This window comes from Pungitius pungitius, chromosome 13, assembly GCF_949316345.1.
Source record: "Pungitius pungitius chromosome 13, fPunPun2.1, whole genome shotgun sequence".
Taxonomy (NCBI): Eukaryota; Metazoa; Chordata; class Actinopteri; order Perciformes; family Gasterosteidae; genus Pungitius; species Pungitius pungitius.
In genome coordinates, this window is record NC_084912.1 from 4,911,954 (window position 1) to 4,928,774 (window position 16,821).

A 16,821-nucleotide genomic window follows, 5' to 3' on the forward strand; every position below is an offset into this window, starting at 1 on the left:
CCATATCTCTTTTCCCTTAATGTCACACACACACACTATGAGGTGGACTGCCGGAGTTTGAGAACATAAAACTAATCAGGATTTATGTCATTATGTATTGCATTACCTGCCTGTGGGCTTTATAGCGGCCTGGAGCTTGCATGAATACACTTAATGTTTTGGAGACTTTTGTTCAACACGCACATTTAGGATGTCATTGATAACTAGACCTGAGAACCAGACAAACCAGCACACACGATTAAAACCTTCTTGGTCTACAAGGCGGATTTTCTCTTCCACTAAATGTGGTGGAAAACGGCAAAAGATGTTTTTCCTATTAAAACCAACCATTACTCAAATCAAAGATCTGCTACGCTCCACTGTCTACAGCATAAAATAATCGACCTACAACAGCTTTAAAAGTATGCTTAACAAACAGAGGAAAATATTTTTAGCAGCGAGGCTACAATTTGGATTTAGGACCATGCCCCTAATAACCACTTGATGTTTGTATTTCACATTCCATTTTCCATTACCACACCGCATGGAAACCATATTACCGACGTTTTACCGCCATGTTGCACAGCTCACAAATGTATCGCAATCAAACAATATTTTCAAGTTATACATTATAAAATATGTTGACTCATTTAAGTCAAATTTGATCATATAGTGGGCACCCAACTGATACATGTATTCATTTGTGGTCAAAGATCAAAAGAGTATTTTTGCAAAATAAACAAAAGGACGCAACAGGACGTGTTGCTGCCATCTCATGGTTCTGCATCAGTGTTGCAGACAAATGCTAAATAACTATTTTAGGCAAATTTTACATGCAAAACTGAAGTTCTATGTTTTTATTTTACTTGGCAATAACACATATTCCTGAACCATTAATTCCATGACTGCAACACATTCAGAGAGATTACGGAACGCTTTGGACTCAAAGTCAAGTTTTCCTGTCGAAAGAAGTAATGACTGTCAAAGTGCCAACACCTGAGCTCATGCACATCCACAGACATGGCTGCGTTACCTCACCACCTCTGAACCTTCACGACAGTCTCTTCAGCACTGACTGAAAATGAAAAGAATACTCTCATCTTTATCTAAATGTTGCTTAACGATCATTGAACCTGAAAATGTGTCATTATGTTGAATATGAAGATGACGTGAGTAAGTAGTACTCTCGCTCATATGAAAAAAGTAATACATTTGTTCATGGGTTTGTGACTGAACCATTTATATGATTAATTAAACTAATGTAGTTAACAGCTGCGACCACAGGGCAGTCAACTTATTTTATTTACTGTATGTTAGTTTGCTAATTGAAATGAAAATAACCTTTCAAATGCATCCCAAGGGAGAAATTAGTAGTATATTTGTGTCTGAGCTGAGAACGGCCATTTGAGAGCTGACCCCACGTTGCATCTTTATCTTTAAGTCTTTTACATTATATTACATTACGTGTCATTTAGCTGATGCTTTTATCCAAAGCAACTTACAATAAGTGCATTGCAACCATAGGGATTCAAACTCAGAACAACCAGAAACAAGTGTAATTTTCATCAAATAGGCCGATTTACAAGATTTACAAGTCTTAAATGCTTTTAAAGAGATTTTGGGAAGTCCGTCTGGGTAGGAAACTGTTAGGTGGGAGGAAATCTTCATTCTTGATACAGTTGGGACCCCTTTGCCCTGCAGGCCCAGGCTGTTTATGACCCACAATTCATTCATTTGACACCATCCTCGCCCCAGACTAGTGCAAGTGTTGGGGGATCCAAATATTCTCCGTTTTTCAGCATGCTGCAGGTGTAGTGCAATGAACACACAATGTATTTTATATTGATTGGAGTCATGTGTAGGTACTACACGTAGAAAGTGCACTACTTGTTCATTATTGTTGTAGTTTTTTTGTATAGGACACTTATTGTAACAATGTGGTGAATGTAAACCTTTTGATGCAATTGCATTGACATGAAAAAGAAATTGCTTTAACAAACAGGTTTATTAAAATATATGTATACCTCTTGAACCTTTAGGATGGCTTATCTGTTATTATTACAAATGATTAACAATAAAAACACGGATTTTCGAAATATTATCCAATTTGCGACATTTGTTGCGTTGTTCCGGTTAGTGACAACAAAGAAAGAGAAAAAAAAGAGATACCATCACTTTCAGATTCCAAACTACGCCATGAGAAGTCCAAAGAGCTAGGGACGAATGCCCATCTCTTGCACGTCGTCAGGTTTAAATCATCAACAAAGTGGACATCCGGCGACCCCTATCGTTTGTTATGGTTTCAGTTGTTAGCCAATCACAATTCAGTTTGCTGAAAGAGTCCTGGCGCATGGGGCAACCTCCCTTCCGCTGATTGGCCGTCTTCCTCCTCACAGCGCAGTATATTCGGGTCGTGCCAAAGAACGAGGAGGGAGGGGATATTTTAATGGCCGTCAATAGCACTACAAAATGCAAAAAGTCCGGATTATCCACTATATTTAGACTACACTAGATTGAGTGAGTTTTGGATGCTTTTATTTGATATCTAGCATTGTGGTTGAAACGTTTCGGGGTTTGAAATGTGTTTCTGGTGTTGTTTAAACGGACTTTACCCGCTTGATTTGTGAGCGAGTAGAAATGAGGCCTAGCCGGCTGGCTAAAAAACAAGCGGACGTTAAGCTAGTCGTCGGAGTTGTGTGTACCACTATTCCCTTGCATTCGAGACGATATTGGAACCTAAAGCTCCTCATTCAAACGCGATTTTAATTACGTATTCATATTTTAAAAATTGCATGCAGTAAAATGTAAACCGGGGACAAACGTTAGCGCAGTTTAGCAGCGGCGAAGCTAACGGTTAATTGCTAACTTTATACTAACTTTACAAGCTGGAGCGGGCCTAGCCAGGGGTAACAGACGTAGGTAACGTAAATGAACTGCTCAGTGTGACGGTTGTGACTGTAATTGACCTAAAGTTGTACCTTCGCGTCCCTCGAGCCCCTTATCGCATTTCGCATATTTAAATGATACAGTTAATTTGCAAGCTAGCTTTGCTGTTCTTGGTAGCGAGCTAATTTAGCCACGCGAACTTGGGCTGCTGTCAACCGATAGTTTACGCCTCACTTTCGAACTAATGCGAAGTTAATAAATACAACTAGGCCACTTTAATGCTTTGTGATTTTATGTTTTAGAGCGTTGTCAATGCCGCTTGTCGAGCGCAACATTTAACGTTTAGTTTACGTTACCAGTCAGACACACATTAATGTAATGGTTGTGTTGTGCGCTGCTTGACGTTAACACAATTTATTTGTCAAATGTTGAATTGCCTGTTTCTTCTTTTACAGGGAATATGTAACATAAAGCATCCAACATGACATCCAGATTCGGTAAAACATACAACCGCAAGGGAGGGGAGGCTAACTCTAAATTTGACGAGGTCTTCAACAATAAAAAGCCCACACTGACCACCAAATGGGGGGAGACCACCTACAAGGCTCAATTGGGGGCCAAAAGGCCTACTTTAAAACCGGAAGCGTCTGAGCTTTCCAAAAGGCCCAGGCTTGAGGACAGCGACAGCGATGAAGACCCCTTTGGATTTGACAGTGACGATGAGTCCAAGATCTTATCCTCTCGCAGGGTCAATGACGGGGCAGTGACAAAGACCACTGCAGTGCAGAGTGGTGGCACATCCACTGTAACTTCTGCACAGGGGTCTGCAAACTCCGCTGCCAAGTTCACAAGTAAGTCATCAATACTTCATCAAAGCCCAACCTACTAAAACAAGACTCCAGATTTTCTTCTGAGTCATTTGTGTATTTTTAAAATTCTGTTTTTCACCTCCATTAGTTTATTTAATTCATTATGTCTGCATAGAATTTTGTCCCAGCTGTTTTATGTAACAACTTGTGCACATGTTTTCTTCATCCGCAGCCAAGCAAACATCTGAAAATACCCAGTCCCAGTACAAAAGTACAGATGCAAACCAAAAACCTGCATGCAAGGCATCCCTGACAAACACAGTCCCCTCTGCTGAACATAACTTGTCAGTCCCCTCCGCTTCTAACATAGTCACCTCCCTCAAACTGTCCATTGACGCACCAGGAGGTAGCAGAGACTTCCAGACCTCTCCCTCTTATGATGAGTTGCCATTGGAGGATAAGAAAAGGGTTGAATCGGAGCCGCAACCAGAACCAGTGGACAGCATTCCCCCATCTCCATTCACCCTAAGGGCCTCTAACTGCAAGAAATACCTGCGACCCACCCAGTCGAAGAAAGCGTCCTTTGAACCTGCTGAGAACAACGGCAACAAGCCTGCTGAAGCAGCGGCTGCCCATGAAAAACCCAACAGTGCCCTTTCTGCTACCGCAAGTAATACTGCTGCCAATGCTAAACCAGCTGCCAAGCCCACAGGCAGGGGAGGCGGGAGGGTACGGGACTACACGGTTCTGCACCCTTCCTGTCTGTCGGTGTGCAACGTCACCATCCAGGACACAGTTGAGCGGAGCATTGACGAACTAGTCACCCCCGCCACTCCTGCTGACCTTGGAGAAGCAGGCCAGATGAAGAAGAAGACAGATGCTCCTGCATCGACATCTACCAGGTAAAATCATTTACATGTTTCTCAATGCCTGCATTGTGAAGAACATTGTGTTCTGTTGTAAAAGATGTGTGTCCGAAATCATTTCATATGAGATGGTAATCTAGTATTCTTAATTGTGGGAATGGGTGATATGGACATATATTATCCTCTACATCTTACTGTGCGACAAAATAGATCATTTAGAGCTTTCAAATAATTATCTTGATCAGGTTCCATAGTTTTGTATCGAGTCATTCAGAGTTTGGCATACGTGGTCAAATATATATATTTTTTTGCTGTCTTCTGTGAGTTGGATCCGTTATAAAATAGTATTTTCTCATTGGATGAAACATAACAAGCTGATGAAACCAAAACTAGTAGAGCCCGATTGTTATATTACTATTATCTACTTCTAGCAGCATGTCTAATGGCTATTAGTCATAGCCAATAGTATTGCATACAATGTCACATTACCCACCATGACTGAATTTACTTTAATGATAGTAAGTAGGGAATAATCATTTTCATGCTGACTGAGGTCAGCTCCTTGGCGACTCTGCCATTATCGTAAGTGGTATGTGTGGTCTATGGTAGTTCTATTATGCATCATGTTGTAGTGGTTTGAAAACAAATACACTGTGTTGCTTTTGCTGAGGGCGGCTGTCCAAATTGCTGTCTTTTGTTTATTGATTGGCTGTTTATTGAAGTTTGGACTTTATTTCTGTTCTTTTTATTTGTTTAGCTTCCATGGGTGCTTATTGTTTTTTTTTGTCCTGCTCAACTTTCCCCCAGTTTCTCTCCCAGTCTAAGTACAAAAGTAACAGCAAATACAAACAAATACATGAGCTCACTGTATCTTCCCAGGTTCAGACAGGCCCAGACAAAGACCAAGAAGACCAAGACAGAGACCAAACTGGAATTTTTTGGCTTCGAGGACAAGGAGGATCAGGGGGGCGAGGAGGGTCCAGAAGGTGCCATGGCAGGCAAGAGCAGCTACAAGATCAAATACTTTGGCTTTGATGACCTGAGCGAGAGTGACAGCGATGAAGAGAGCTGTCAGGCCAAAGAGAAGAAGGCCAAGAAGGCGGCGGCAGCCCTCGCTGCTCTGAGCTCTGGGGTGGACAGCCCTCACACCAGTGACTCTCAGGACAGCCAAGCCAGCAGCAACACAGGTGAGCTGTTCCTTAATCTACAGACGCTTTGCTGGCTGCTCTTGATTAGTTTACTTCAGTGCAGTCAGGGTGATATTGTAAACAAGACATTTGTATCCTGACTTGCACACATCAATGCTCGTTTCTCACCATCAACACTGCGGTTTATCCGACAGATGGATTTGACTTCTCTGAGGACTCCAGTCCTGGCTGCGCTGAGGGGCAGAAAGGACGCTCGGGAAAGTCAAGCGACAAATCCAAGGACACCGTTGGTGGACTCAAAAAGATCTTCAGCGGACCCAAAAAGGTGTGCGATGATGCTAGAAATATGTCTTTCTCTGCCTTACTTATAAGTAATTTTGTAACATTTTCTCACCTGCCTTAATTTCCGTCCTACTTTCAAAGAGTTAACCTCAAGACTGAGAAGACTTGTTTTTAAACAATCTTTTCTTTAATGTTATTTCAATTACATGTACCTAACTTGTCTATAAATAGTGATTTAATGGGAGAGACGAGAGCACCAGAATTAAAGTTTGTAAAGAAAACTAGAATGAAGCTAAACTACAATGAATTTGGTTGTAATGGATTTTTTTGTATGACTGGGTCAAATGTGTGTTTAGTAGCGTTCACTCTACGTGGTCCTCCTGTATGCAGAGGTTTTAAAACATTTCCTCATATTCATCTGAACTCTGCTTTTATTTGCCATATTTTGTGTGACTGTGCTTGCGCCGCTTATTTAGATCATGTCTTGTAGTGGCTCCGGGTTATTTGCGGTCTGTCTTAATTTTGTGGGTTTACTGTTCTCGCGTCATTGACAGAGTCCCGCACATTGTCTTCGCAATATACAATTTAGTCACGTGTGGCAAATATTTTGGGCTGCTTTGGGACTGTTGTGTTCTACATTGGAGGCAGCTGTTGTCTCAGTCTATCATCATGCAATATGTGCGTGTGGAGCTGTGCTAATTCACAAAAATAACTTGAGCGCCACACTGGAATGTGTTAAACAAATTGAGTTATTCATCAGTAAAGGAATAGATCGGGAGTTACTCGTCATCCCTGTTGGATTAACTAATTCTTAAATTCTTGCTTGGTTCCAGTCCCCTGCTAAAGCTGTGTACAACGCTCGTCACTGGAACCAACCTGAGAATGAAGAGGTACCTGCGCCTCCACTGCCTCGAGCTCAGACTGCTCCGGTAAGATCACTGCCCCCAGTTACTGTTTAAAAATGTTTTGAAGGTTAAATTTGTAATTTATCAATAAATGCTAGCCGTTCTGGCCAACAATTCCTATCACGGCAATATGTATGAATCTGGTGGTATCACTCATTCACTTATTCACACTCGCTTGCCTACCCACTTGCTTGTTAGCTGTTGCAGCTGCTAGTGTTGCCACCCCAGGTGATCCCAGCGGCTTGACATACTTTGCAATAGATTGTTTTCTGATCAACAACATAAAAAAAAAAAAAAAGATTCTTACCTTTAGGACATTTGATACCGGTATACCGCCCAGCCCCAGTAAAAACATTCATATTGTGTGACCCCCCCCTTTCCCCCCCACTGAAAAAGTGTGCAATTAAAAAGAAAATTAATTTTAATTTTGTCTCCCCCCGATTCTGCTAACATCGGTTATTGGTTTCAGGGATTTCACTTTCCTTACGCAGGATATGGTTTATTGGTCCCTTAGTAGTCAACACTGTTTCTTTTTAATTGCCCAAATTAATCTACTTCGTTTCACATAGTAACTTTTCCAGAAAAGTGTACATTCTATGCTGAAATCCCCCGATGGAAATAAATGTTTGTTCAGATGGGCCATTAAGAGAGAATGTAGTTTTTACCTCTACACTACTTCATCTAGCAAGTGTTAACGTATTAAAGACTTGTGTATTTAACAGACTATTCATCTGTGCTAAGTCTTGTGTGTGTGTGTAGTTAAACAGATTTCTTTGCTTTGGTTTGAGCCCCGTTTTCCCTGTCTTTTTTTCCTCAGGCAATTCTATCGAGCAGCAGCAAGGACAGCAACTCCCATAAAGATGATGGCTTGTTCAAAGCCCCTCCACCGCCGCCCAAAGTCATTAAATCTGAGACCCTCCCCACGCGGCTCAACCAGGATATTGTCACTGCGCTCAAATGCAGGAAGGAGCACAAGGAGGTGAGCCCGGAGCACGCGGATGCTTGTCGACGTCTACTGATAAATGGAGCTTATTTCATTTCTGCTGCATTTGTTTGCTTGCTGCTTTTGAATTCTATTTTTACTCAGCCAAGCTTTTGTTATACATCGATGCAGCATTATACACACTTTTATTGAATCCATGTCAAGCTCGTTGTTTCGTTTGAACCCCTTTTGTGGATTGGCGGCAGCAATGAGAACCGTAGCTGTTAATTTAAAATTTCCTCCTGCTCGTCTCATTTCCAGATGGGTCTTCTGGGCTTTAGATCAGGCTGTTAGCCACAAACCCCCTGAGCTGAAATTGCTCAAGCTGAGCTGTCACCACCCTCTGGTGTTATCTAAACCCCGGATCCGGCCTCTGATGTCGTGCTGTGCACACACACAGCACGACTGTTGACTGTGGTAAACATACAGAGTATACTGCTGATCTGGCCTCAACTCCACATGCTGATCTTTTATTGATAATGGGGCATTAGCACAGTCAGCTATTTCTGGTAATGGAGCCGATAAAGAGGGTTTTACAATTAAAGCAATTCTCTCGCAGCGTTGGTTTGTCCTTGTTTTTAATTTTAATAATAATCAATCCTTTTATTAGTAGAGAATAGAGAAATTCACAAAATTCTGCAGTTTTACCCATCATTTACAATTGGTGTTACTGTGCTGCTGTGAGGGAGTGGATTGTGACCCTGGATAGATGCGTGGCTTCACAATTTGCTGAAATTAACCCCATTCCCCCTTTTCAACAGCTGTACACAGTGGTGCAGCACGTGAAACACTTCAATGACGTTGTGGAGTTTGGGGAGAATCAAGAGTTCACAGACGATTTTGAGTACCTGGAGACGGGGCTGAAGAGCAGTCAGCCTCTCAACACAAGATGCCTTAGGTAAGTGGAACGAACTACTTGGTGCCCGACCTTCTTTTGTGCAACTCCTAAGAGGAGCACGGAGATGTTCCAACTTTGCTCTGTTGTTGTGGGGGGTGTCAAGTCTTATTTTGATAGGACTGCTTTGTATGAGTGTCAAATACCTCCCTAGGTTGATTGAATGGTACAAGCCCATGTCACTTAAAATCTATTAGCAATTACACAAACAGCTGCTTTAGGTGATCAAATCTTGAAAATGTATACTTTATTATTTAAAATAAAAATAATAATGTGAGAGCAGCAGCAGTAGGTTAAGCAGCTATGGTATTTCTGTGTTTTTGTAGGTAGGAAACTTACTGAACCCCATAGGTGTACCTATATTTTGCTATCCTTCTTTTTGCATCATTTTTATCTTCTCCATCTTTTGGGCCAATGTGCTAAGATAAACCTATTTGTTTTTCTGTGGTCTAATAAATCACCCAGCCATCCTGTTTGGAAAATGGAATTCGTTCAGGAGAGACCGCCTTCAGTAAACGCTGCATGGAGTCCAGCCTCCTTCAGTGCTTTAGTATTTGTTTTTTGACACATGCCGAGAGCAGAAGGCGTAAAGTAAAAAAAAAAACAATGGCATGATTTGTTTCGGAAGCGGGTTGTGCCACATAGTGACTCATTCATATTTAGTTTTGAGCACACGAGTACTAAATATTCAACCCAACATCTCTGTAATCCTCCCTTCCTCTTCCCCTCTCGCTGCTGCAGTATAATCAGCCTGGCCACTCGGTGTGCCATGCCTGGTTTCAGGATGCACCTGCGGGCCAGAGGGAAAGTGGCACAGGTCTTCAAAATGATCAGTGATGCTCCACAACACCCGGTCAGTAATAGTCTTTGCTGTCACCTTTTTACCACGATGTGGAAATTTCCTCTAAAACTCAAGTTGTGCCTCCGTAAGCCACTTTGAAAACGTCTGACTCCGTCGTTCCATCAGAACCTTGCTCTGTGCACGGCTGCGCTGATGTACATCCTGAGTCGCGATCGTCTGAACATGGATCTGGACAGGGAGTGTCTGGAGCTTATGATCAAGCTGCTGGAGCTGGACCACGACTACCCGGCCGACCAGGATCAGCTGACCGCAAAGGAGGTGGAAAAGGTCAAGGAGAAGATCAGGAAGCTCTGTGAGACGGTGCACAACAAGCATCTCGACTTGGAAAACATCACGGTGGGTTAGAAAATGGAGGGAAAAACAGCGCTTGTATTGAAATTAATACTTATACAGTTATAGTTATGTTGAAACCTGACATGAAGATTCACAGGTATTCCCTGTAGACTACTATGTTGAATGGTACTATTATTTCTTAAACCCATAAGTTACGGCAGCATTCACACAATATAGAAAGAAAGCTTAAATTGGAGAAGTAGATATTTTGAATAAAGATTCTGATGAGAGCCTAATGGTAATGCATCCATCCATGACCAATGCTATCATTACCATAATTATGAAAAACGTGTATTTTTCTTCCAATTGTCAGATATCTTGTTTGAAAAGAGCTATTTTTTCTGATGTAGACGGGTCATCTCGCCATGGAGACACTGCTCTCTCTCACCTCCAAGAGAGCAGGCGATTGGTTCAAGGAAGAGCTGCGCCTCCTCGGCGGTTTGGACCATATCGTAGACAAAGGTCAGTGTCCAGGATGAATAGCAGACGTCTCTATAGTCAATGGCAACGATTTTCTTTTCAAGAGTGTCACAGCTGTTGACTTCCATGTGTTTGCCAGGATACACAAATACACCGTTTTTTGTGTTTCCACAGTTAAAGAGTGTGTGGAGAACTTGAGCCAAGAGGATGACAAGGAGAACCTAGTGGCGTCTTTATGGGGGGCCGAGAGGTGTCTGAGAGTACTTGAGAGTGTAAGTACTGCTCTGTTGGTTTTGGCTTTGTCTTTCAGCAAAGTTTTAAAAGAGTGAAACTCAAGAATAATTAAAGACTGTGAAGTGGATCGTTACTTTCAGTGTTTCCTTTTATGAAAGTCCGTGCTTGGGTGGTGCGACGAAACGTTTAACAACTCCCCGGTCGAAAGTCTCAACAAATCAAAAGTCTCTTGACTTCAATAATCAGTTTCTTGATTAGTTTCTGAGCCACTGTGTGTGCTTTCCCCTCTATTGATTTTATTTCTTTCATCCTCTGCCAACAGGTGACCGTGCAGAATCCGGAGAACCAGGGTTACTTGATTGCCTACAAAGACTCACAACTCATCGTGTCCTCTGCCAGGTGAGCACCAGATACAGCCCGGAGCTATTATTGACTGCACACGACGGGGCCCCGAGTGAGATGACGGTTCATTCAGTTTACCTTTGTACTTATTTGTAACATTGTTGTACCCATCATCTCAAACTGTGTCCTCAATGGTGTTGGGTCTGTCTACTTAACGGTTGGTCCAAATAATACGCAGTAATATAACGAGTTATCTGATCACCACGATGTTTAGCATTGATGCCAATTAATATTTTACAGTAGAATAGGACCAGATATTCATAATCTCTTCCTCCTTTTGTCCTTCATCCTGGTGCTTGTTTTCTTCCAAACGTGCTTAATCTCTGGCATTTAACTTTGCTCTTTCGTTTCGCTCATGGGAATGTTTTTCTTGCGTTCACTAGAGCTTTGCGGTACTGTGAGGATATGATTCAGCGATACAGCAGGGCGTTAAACAACAGCTCTCTGTCTCTGTCGGGAGCCGCGCTACCCCACTGCAGCTTCAGTAACGTGGGCAAAGCCGTGGAGGACTGCATGAGGGCCATAATAGGAGTGCTGCTCAACCTGACTCACGACAACGGTATTCTCGTTCTTCTTGGCTTTTATCTAGCATTTCTGGATAATAATAGCTGAACAAGGACTCAGTCTTTATGTCTTATTTTTGCGAGGCATAACAATGAAGCACAGTTAACGGCTTTGGACGGTCTTGTTAATGTGTTCAAATGGACCGTATCACTTTGCTCATCCTAGTCAATTCCCAGCTGAGTTTATTAACGTTGTTCTGTTCATCTGCAGAGTGGGGGAGCACTAAGACAGGTGAGCAGGAACAGCTAACCACAACCGCTTTGAATTGTGTCCTCCGAGTTCCACGCTACATCCCCCAGGAGCAGCGCTTTGACGTGCGAGTGCTGGTAAGAGGCACCCGAGCAAGACCTTGTTCAAAAGATGTTCTCCCAAGCTGCGTTTGCGCTGTGGCTGCACGTACGTACGCGTGTGACATTTGTGCATTTCGTTGTGTATGACAGGGTCTGGGCCTCCTAATCAACCTCGTGGAGTACAGCGCCAGAAACCGCCACTGCCTGGTGGACATGGAGTACATGGTGGACGAATCCAGTCTGGAAGACAGCCTGCTGCAGCCCGCTGACCCAACAAATTCCGACGCGGCGTCGGCCCCTCCGAGCACGGCTGACACTCAGGGAGACGGTGCTGTGAAGCCCAGGCCCTCCGGTGCCCTGGCTGCTCTGGTGCAGGTAGGAACGTTGCCGGCACCTGTCATTTGGCTTATTTTTCAATCTGAGCGGTATGTCTTTTTTAAAAATATTTTAATGTAAGGATGTGAGCAGAAACATTGATGAGCACTCATTGGGTTTTAAATATTTGAAGGTCTGAACACTAAGTAGTAAGCCAGTCTAAATCGATGCCCACCAATGTTTTGATTTGACTTTTAAGATATAAAAGTTATTTTATTAATAAGTTGCTTTAGAATTTATATTCCTTGACCAAACTCCTTCCCCAAGTGACTTATTAGCTTAAAGTTTTCTGAAAGCCTGAGAATATCTAAGAGTAAAATAGTGATTAACTTCAAAATGTACCTTAAACTGTGGGAATGAGATGTTTTTCCTCCCTGAGTTGCTTTCTGACCTCGCCAGGAGAACCTTTGCTTTCATGATTAACTGCTATCCTTTTATTCTCTTTTTATTAAAACATCTGCTCTGTTACTTGGCTCCAATTAAAAAGTTTGGGTTTCACATCTGTTATTTTTTTCTCTCCCCCCCCCCCCCCAACTGTAGCTCTTCCTGGAGAGGGAGCGCGCTGCCATCCAGGCTGAGGCTAAAACTGACGACCTCATCAGCGAGGCGCCCAAGCCGGCACTGGACCAAAGCGGCGAGTGGCAGGAGACGTCAGGAGAGATCCAGTGGGTGGCAGCCGAACCCAACGACAGCCAACCTGAGAATAAAGATAATGAGAAGAAAGAGGAGGAGGACGAGGAGCTGGATCTAAATAAAGGTAGACGTGTAATAGCCTTCAGGACTAAAGGGATTTGAGCTTTGAATTGCTCTGTATGTTATTCCGTGCTGTTAGTGAGCCGTAAGTTCACCAAGCTCAGAAATAAGAAATCCCGGCAGCTGCGGCATAATTCAATCATTGAACATGCTTGACAGGGGCTCCACATGAAAAGCAAACAGCGGAGCAATATAAGGAGACCTAAAGGAACTGAAAGGGCCTCATAAATAAATGAACGGAACCCAGAGTCTATCAGGCCTTAGAGAGTGAGCACACCACCCAACCGTAGCGCGCAGCTCACAATGATGAGTATTGTAATTATCTCCAGTAATAAATCTTCATGCGGAGTGATAAATCGCTTTGAGGGGCGTCAGAGCTGAAGTATGCGTGTAAAAAATGTCACCATAATTCAAATGCGTGCCGAAAGTTGCCCCAATAAGTATTGGTCTACAAAAAAACATATTTTTATTTATATAGAAGTAATTTTTTCCCCCTTTTAACACGCTCCTTAGCTTAATTTCACAAATAACAGTTGCTTTTCCATCGATCCAAAATTGAGAGTCTTACTGACTCTCAAATTCAAAACAAATAATTCTGTTTGGTCTTTGTTATTGTGGATTTGTTTCTAAGCTCCCTAAAAGCAGGCCAGTGACTGAGATCCCCAGCATGTCTGGCAGGAGAAGTGGTTCACAGCTACAGACAAAATCCTCTTTCCAGAGAACATTTATATTCAGCATTTTTCCTCTCTGCTAACACCCCCCCCCACCCTTAAAACCCTTTCCCTCTAATGTATTTATGTATCTGTATCTCTGAATCTCTCTCTCTCTCTCTCTCTCCCTCATGTTTGCCGTAGCTCTGCAGCATGCAGGCAAGCATATGGAGGACAGCATCGTAGCCTCTTACATCGCTCTGCTGCTGGGCTGCCTGTGCCAGGGAAACCAGGTGAGAATATCGGACCCCGCCGCGCACCACTCAATGTTGTTTTCCTACTCGGAGATATCGATGCTCACCGACACCTCTCTGTCCCTCTCAGACAAATGTGACTACTGTGAGAGAGAATCTACCCAAAGGGGATTTCTCCATCATGACAGAAATGCTGAAGAAGTTCCTGAGCTTCATGAACCTCACTGTGAGTACTGAGGTCTAGTCCTAACCCTTCTTCCATCAGCGTCACCGTCACGCTTAAAGAAATAAAACGTATACATTTGAATGCAATGACAGTGTAGCGTTGGAGTAAAACATTAGATCAACTTCCTTTCCGAAAGCCGTGTGATCATTTTCACGTTGAGATCAGAGGTACGTTGTTTAAACACATTTAGTTGAAGTTACAAAAAGCCCATTGATTGTTCTCTTTGAGGGAGAAGAAGCACATTGCTTTCCCCATTGTGTGGCCCAGATCAAATGACTGGCTAATTCCACATGTCCTTTTATTTAAAATATAATTAGCATTTTCTTCTCTATATTTCTCGGCACCATCCTTTGAGGACAGACTTTAATTTATATGAAAACGGAACATTTCATTTCATTAACCGAGAGATTGAGGAATGCATGGCTGTAAATACCAATACACAAAAAGTCTGTAGTATCTCTCTCGTTGAAAAGCATCTCAATAGCTTCTTAGCCCATCATAAATACAGCCTCCAATGGCCCCTTTTAAAAAGCTTTTCTGGTGGTAATGTGCCCAAAACGTAATAAATTCAATATGATTATGCTGTACACAAGCACCCCAGTGTTAGTAGTGATATAAAAATAAGTCTGGCATTAATAACACACTGAACAGTTACACAGTCCCAGATGTGCAGCTTTGAAAAGTGACTCCTCTTGGCAGAGCTCACCCATCTGTTTCCTAAATATCTCCCTTTCAAGCGAACGGCAGCTTCAAAATCCTCACTGTTGGCACCTCAAGACCTCACAAGTACATCGGTACAAGTCGGCACTCTCTTACGCTCTTACGCTCTTGTTTTTGTCCCCCCCCCCCCCCCCCCCCCCCCCCGCTTTGTCTTTGTGCACAGTGTGCGATGGGCACCACAGGACAGAAGTCCATCACGCGGGTCATCGACTACCTGGAGCACTGTTAACAGACAGCCAGACAGGGGTGTCACGTGCGGCACGTTAAAGGGACGCCAGGTCAGAAGGCACCAGGGTGGGAGGAGCAGGGGGGGGGGGTCGGGGGGTGGTGGTGTTGTTGATGGAGGGGTCTGACTCAGCCGCGCTCCCCTCGACACCCCGCTGGATCAGCCGATGAAGCTGAAAAGATCTCACCGAATGGTTTCCCATGACGACGTGTGACCACCCAACAGTAGAAGTCCCCCAGTCCCCCCCCCACCCCCCCAAAGATGGACTCTTCTTGGGTCTGACGGCAACGAGCTACTGAAGCCGGGGTCTCCTGCCTGGTCTCGACTCCGGGTCACTTAGCTGCAGGGTGAACCTCTGGCTCATTACGTTTTAATCATCGAAGCTAAGGGTGAAATCATTGATTAGCATGAAAGAGACAACAGCAACAATCATTTTCACAGATGTTAGAAAGACGTCTGTGGAAACGTGTGGAATGATTTTAAAAGGTTACATCCATTTAACTAAATGTTTGCAGTTGGCTTGAATGTTTAAGGGAATCTTTTAATCTTTTGATATTTTTTTTTTTTAGCAAATGATTGTGCCCGTTAGCAAGCTCCTCTATATTTCTTTTTTCCTTTTAAGGCATTTTTTTTCTCATCTGAATTATTAACAACTTTAAAAGGAATCACAACTGATGGAATGTTCTAGATTGACTCATGAGGGCACCTGGAAATGACCTTCCACACATTATCTTCTCACATACGACTTAAATCTTTTAAAATTCCAATTCAGAGTATGTAAGTAAAGTGCATTCACTCACTCAAAAAAAACATGATTTTTGTGATTCCTGTTGAATTCCTAATGAAGTTCATTTCTTTCTCTTTTATTTTTTAAAAATGTATTTAATTTAAATGTCTCCTTGTTCATAAATGCCGAGTCTTAACCCATTGAAATGCCATTGTTTCACATCACGTTTTGATCGGATGTGTCCCCACGGCTCAGCGGCTGGGGGGACACGCAACGGACTTACAGGCTGAATCATGGTCTCGCCACGCTTTGCCCTCATTGCATCGGGATGTGATGGCTTTGGGGGGAAAAAAAGGTTCATCGGCGCCCAGTTATTTATTCTTTGCCTGTCGCTCCTCCTGTGACGATGCTCATGGACCTTCAGGAGGCCTCGTGCCTCTTACTGCTCACGCGTACCGTCACTGGTTTGAATGACAGCCGTACCCGTGTAATCTGGTTTGTGGTCACTGGTAATTACTTTGCAAAGATCTGGTCCGGAGGGAATTGTAGAATGTAAATACTCCTGTACATAGCGATTAATGGACATTCAAAGAAACTAAATGCTTAGACTACTTTTTTCCCTGAAGCTGATATTTTTTATTTTATATATTTCTGAGTTGTCATTTGGAAAAACAAAAAAATTGCAGGAAGAGGATTAAAAAAAAAAAAAAAAAGTTTGTACCCGTTTCAAGGACATTGTCTTTGGTTACATGTAAATAGTTGTATCTCCAAAAAGAAAAAAAAAAAGTTGCTACTTTTCAGTACACCTCCCCTGTGTGTTTGTTTTCTTCCTTGAATCCTTTCAACAACGGGACTGGTTCGTTTCACTCTCTGCTGGGTCCAGTGTTTGTCAGCATTTAGTGCTGCAGGAGGAGACCCGACGTCACCAGACACCAGACACGTCCACTTCTGCTCCTGCCAGTCGAGCGTGTGGCGTCCGCTGAATGCTTAACTGCGTATCGGAGCTTTCCTCCTGCGTCTGGAATCCTTCAAG

General features: G+C 43.0%; 1 protein-coding gene across 1 annotated transcript; it reads left to right on the plus strand.

The window, feature by feature from the left end:
- The first annotated feature begins 2,351 nt into the window (after positions 1–2,351).
- wapla (WAPL cohesin release factor a) lies at positions 2,352–16,585 on the plus strand. Its single transcript, XM_037465768.2, has 20 exons — positions 2,352–2,496; positions 3,321–3,716; positions 3,907–4,576; positions 5,420–5,727; positions 5,883–6,013; positions 6,804–6,899; positions 7,693–7,854; positions 8,619–8,755; positions 9,494–9,605; positions 9,720–9,950; positions 10,298–10,409; positions 10,542–10,639; positions 10,924–11,000; positions 11,387–11,562; positions 11,778–11,893; positions 12,008–12,232; positions 12,773–12,989; positions 13,840–13,928; positions 14,020–14,115; positions 14,999–16,585. The coding sequence occupies exons 2-20, from the start codon at positions 3,347–3,349 to the stop codon at positions 15,062–15,064; spliced, it is 3,489 nt and encodes a 1,162-aa protein (XP_037321665.2). The 5' UTR covers positions 2,352–2,496; positions 3,321–3,346; the 3' UTR covers positions 15,065–16,585.
- Positions 16,586–16,821: the final 236 nt, after the last annotated feature.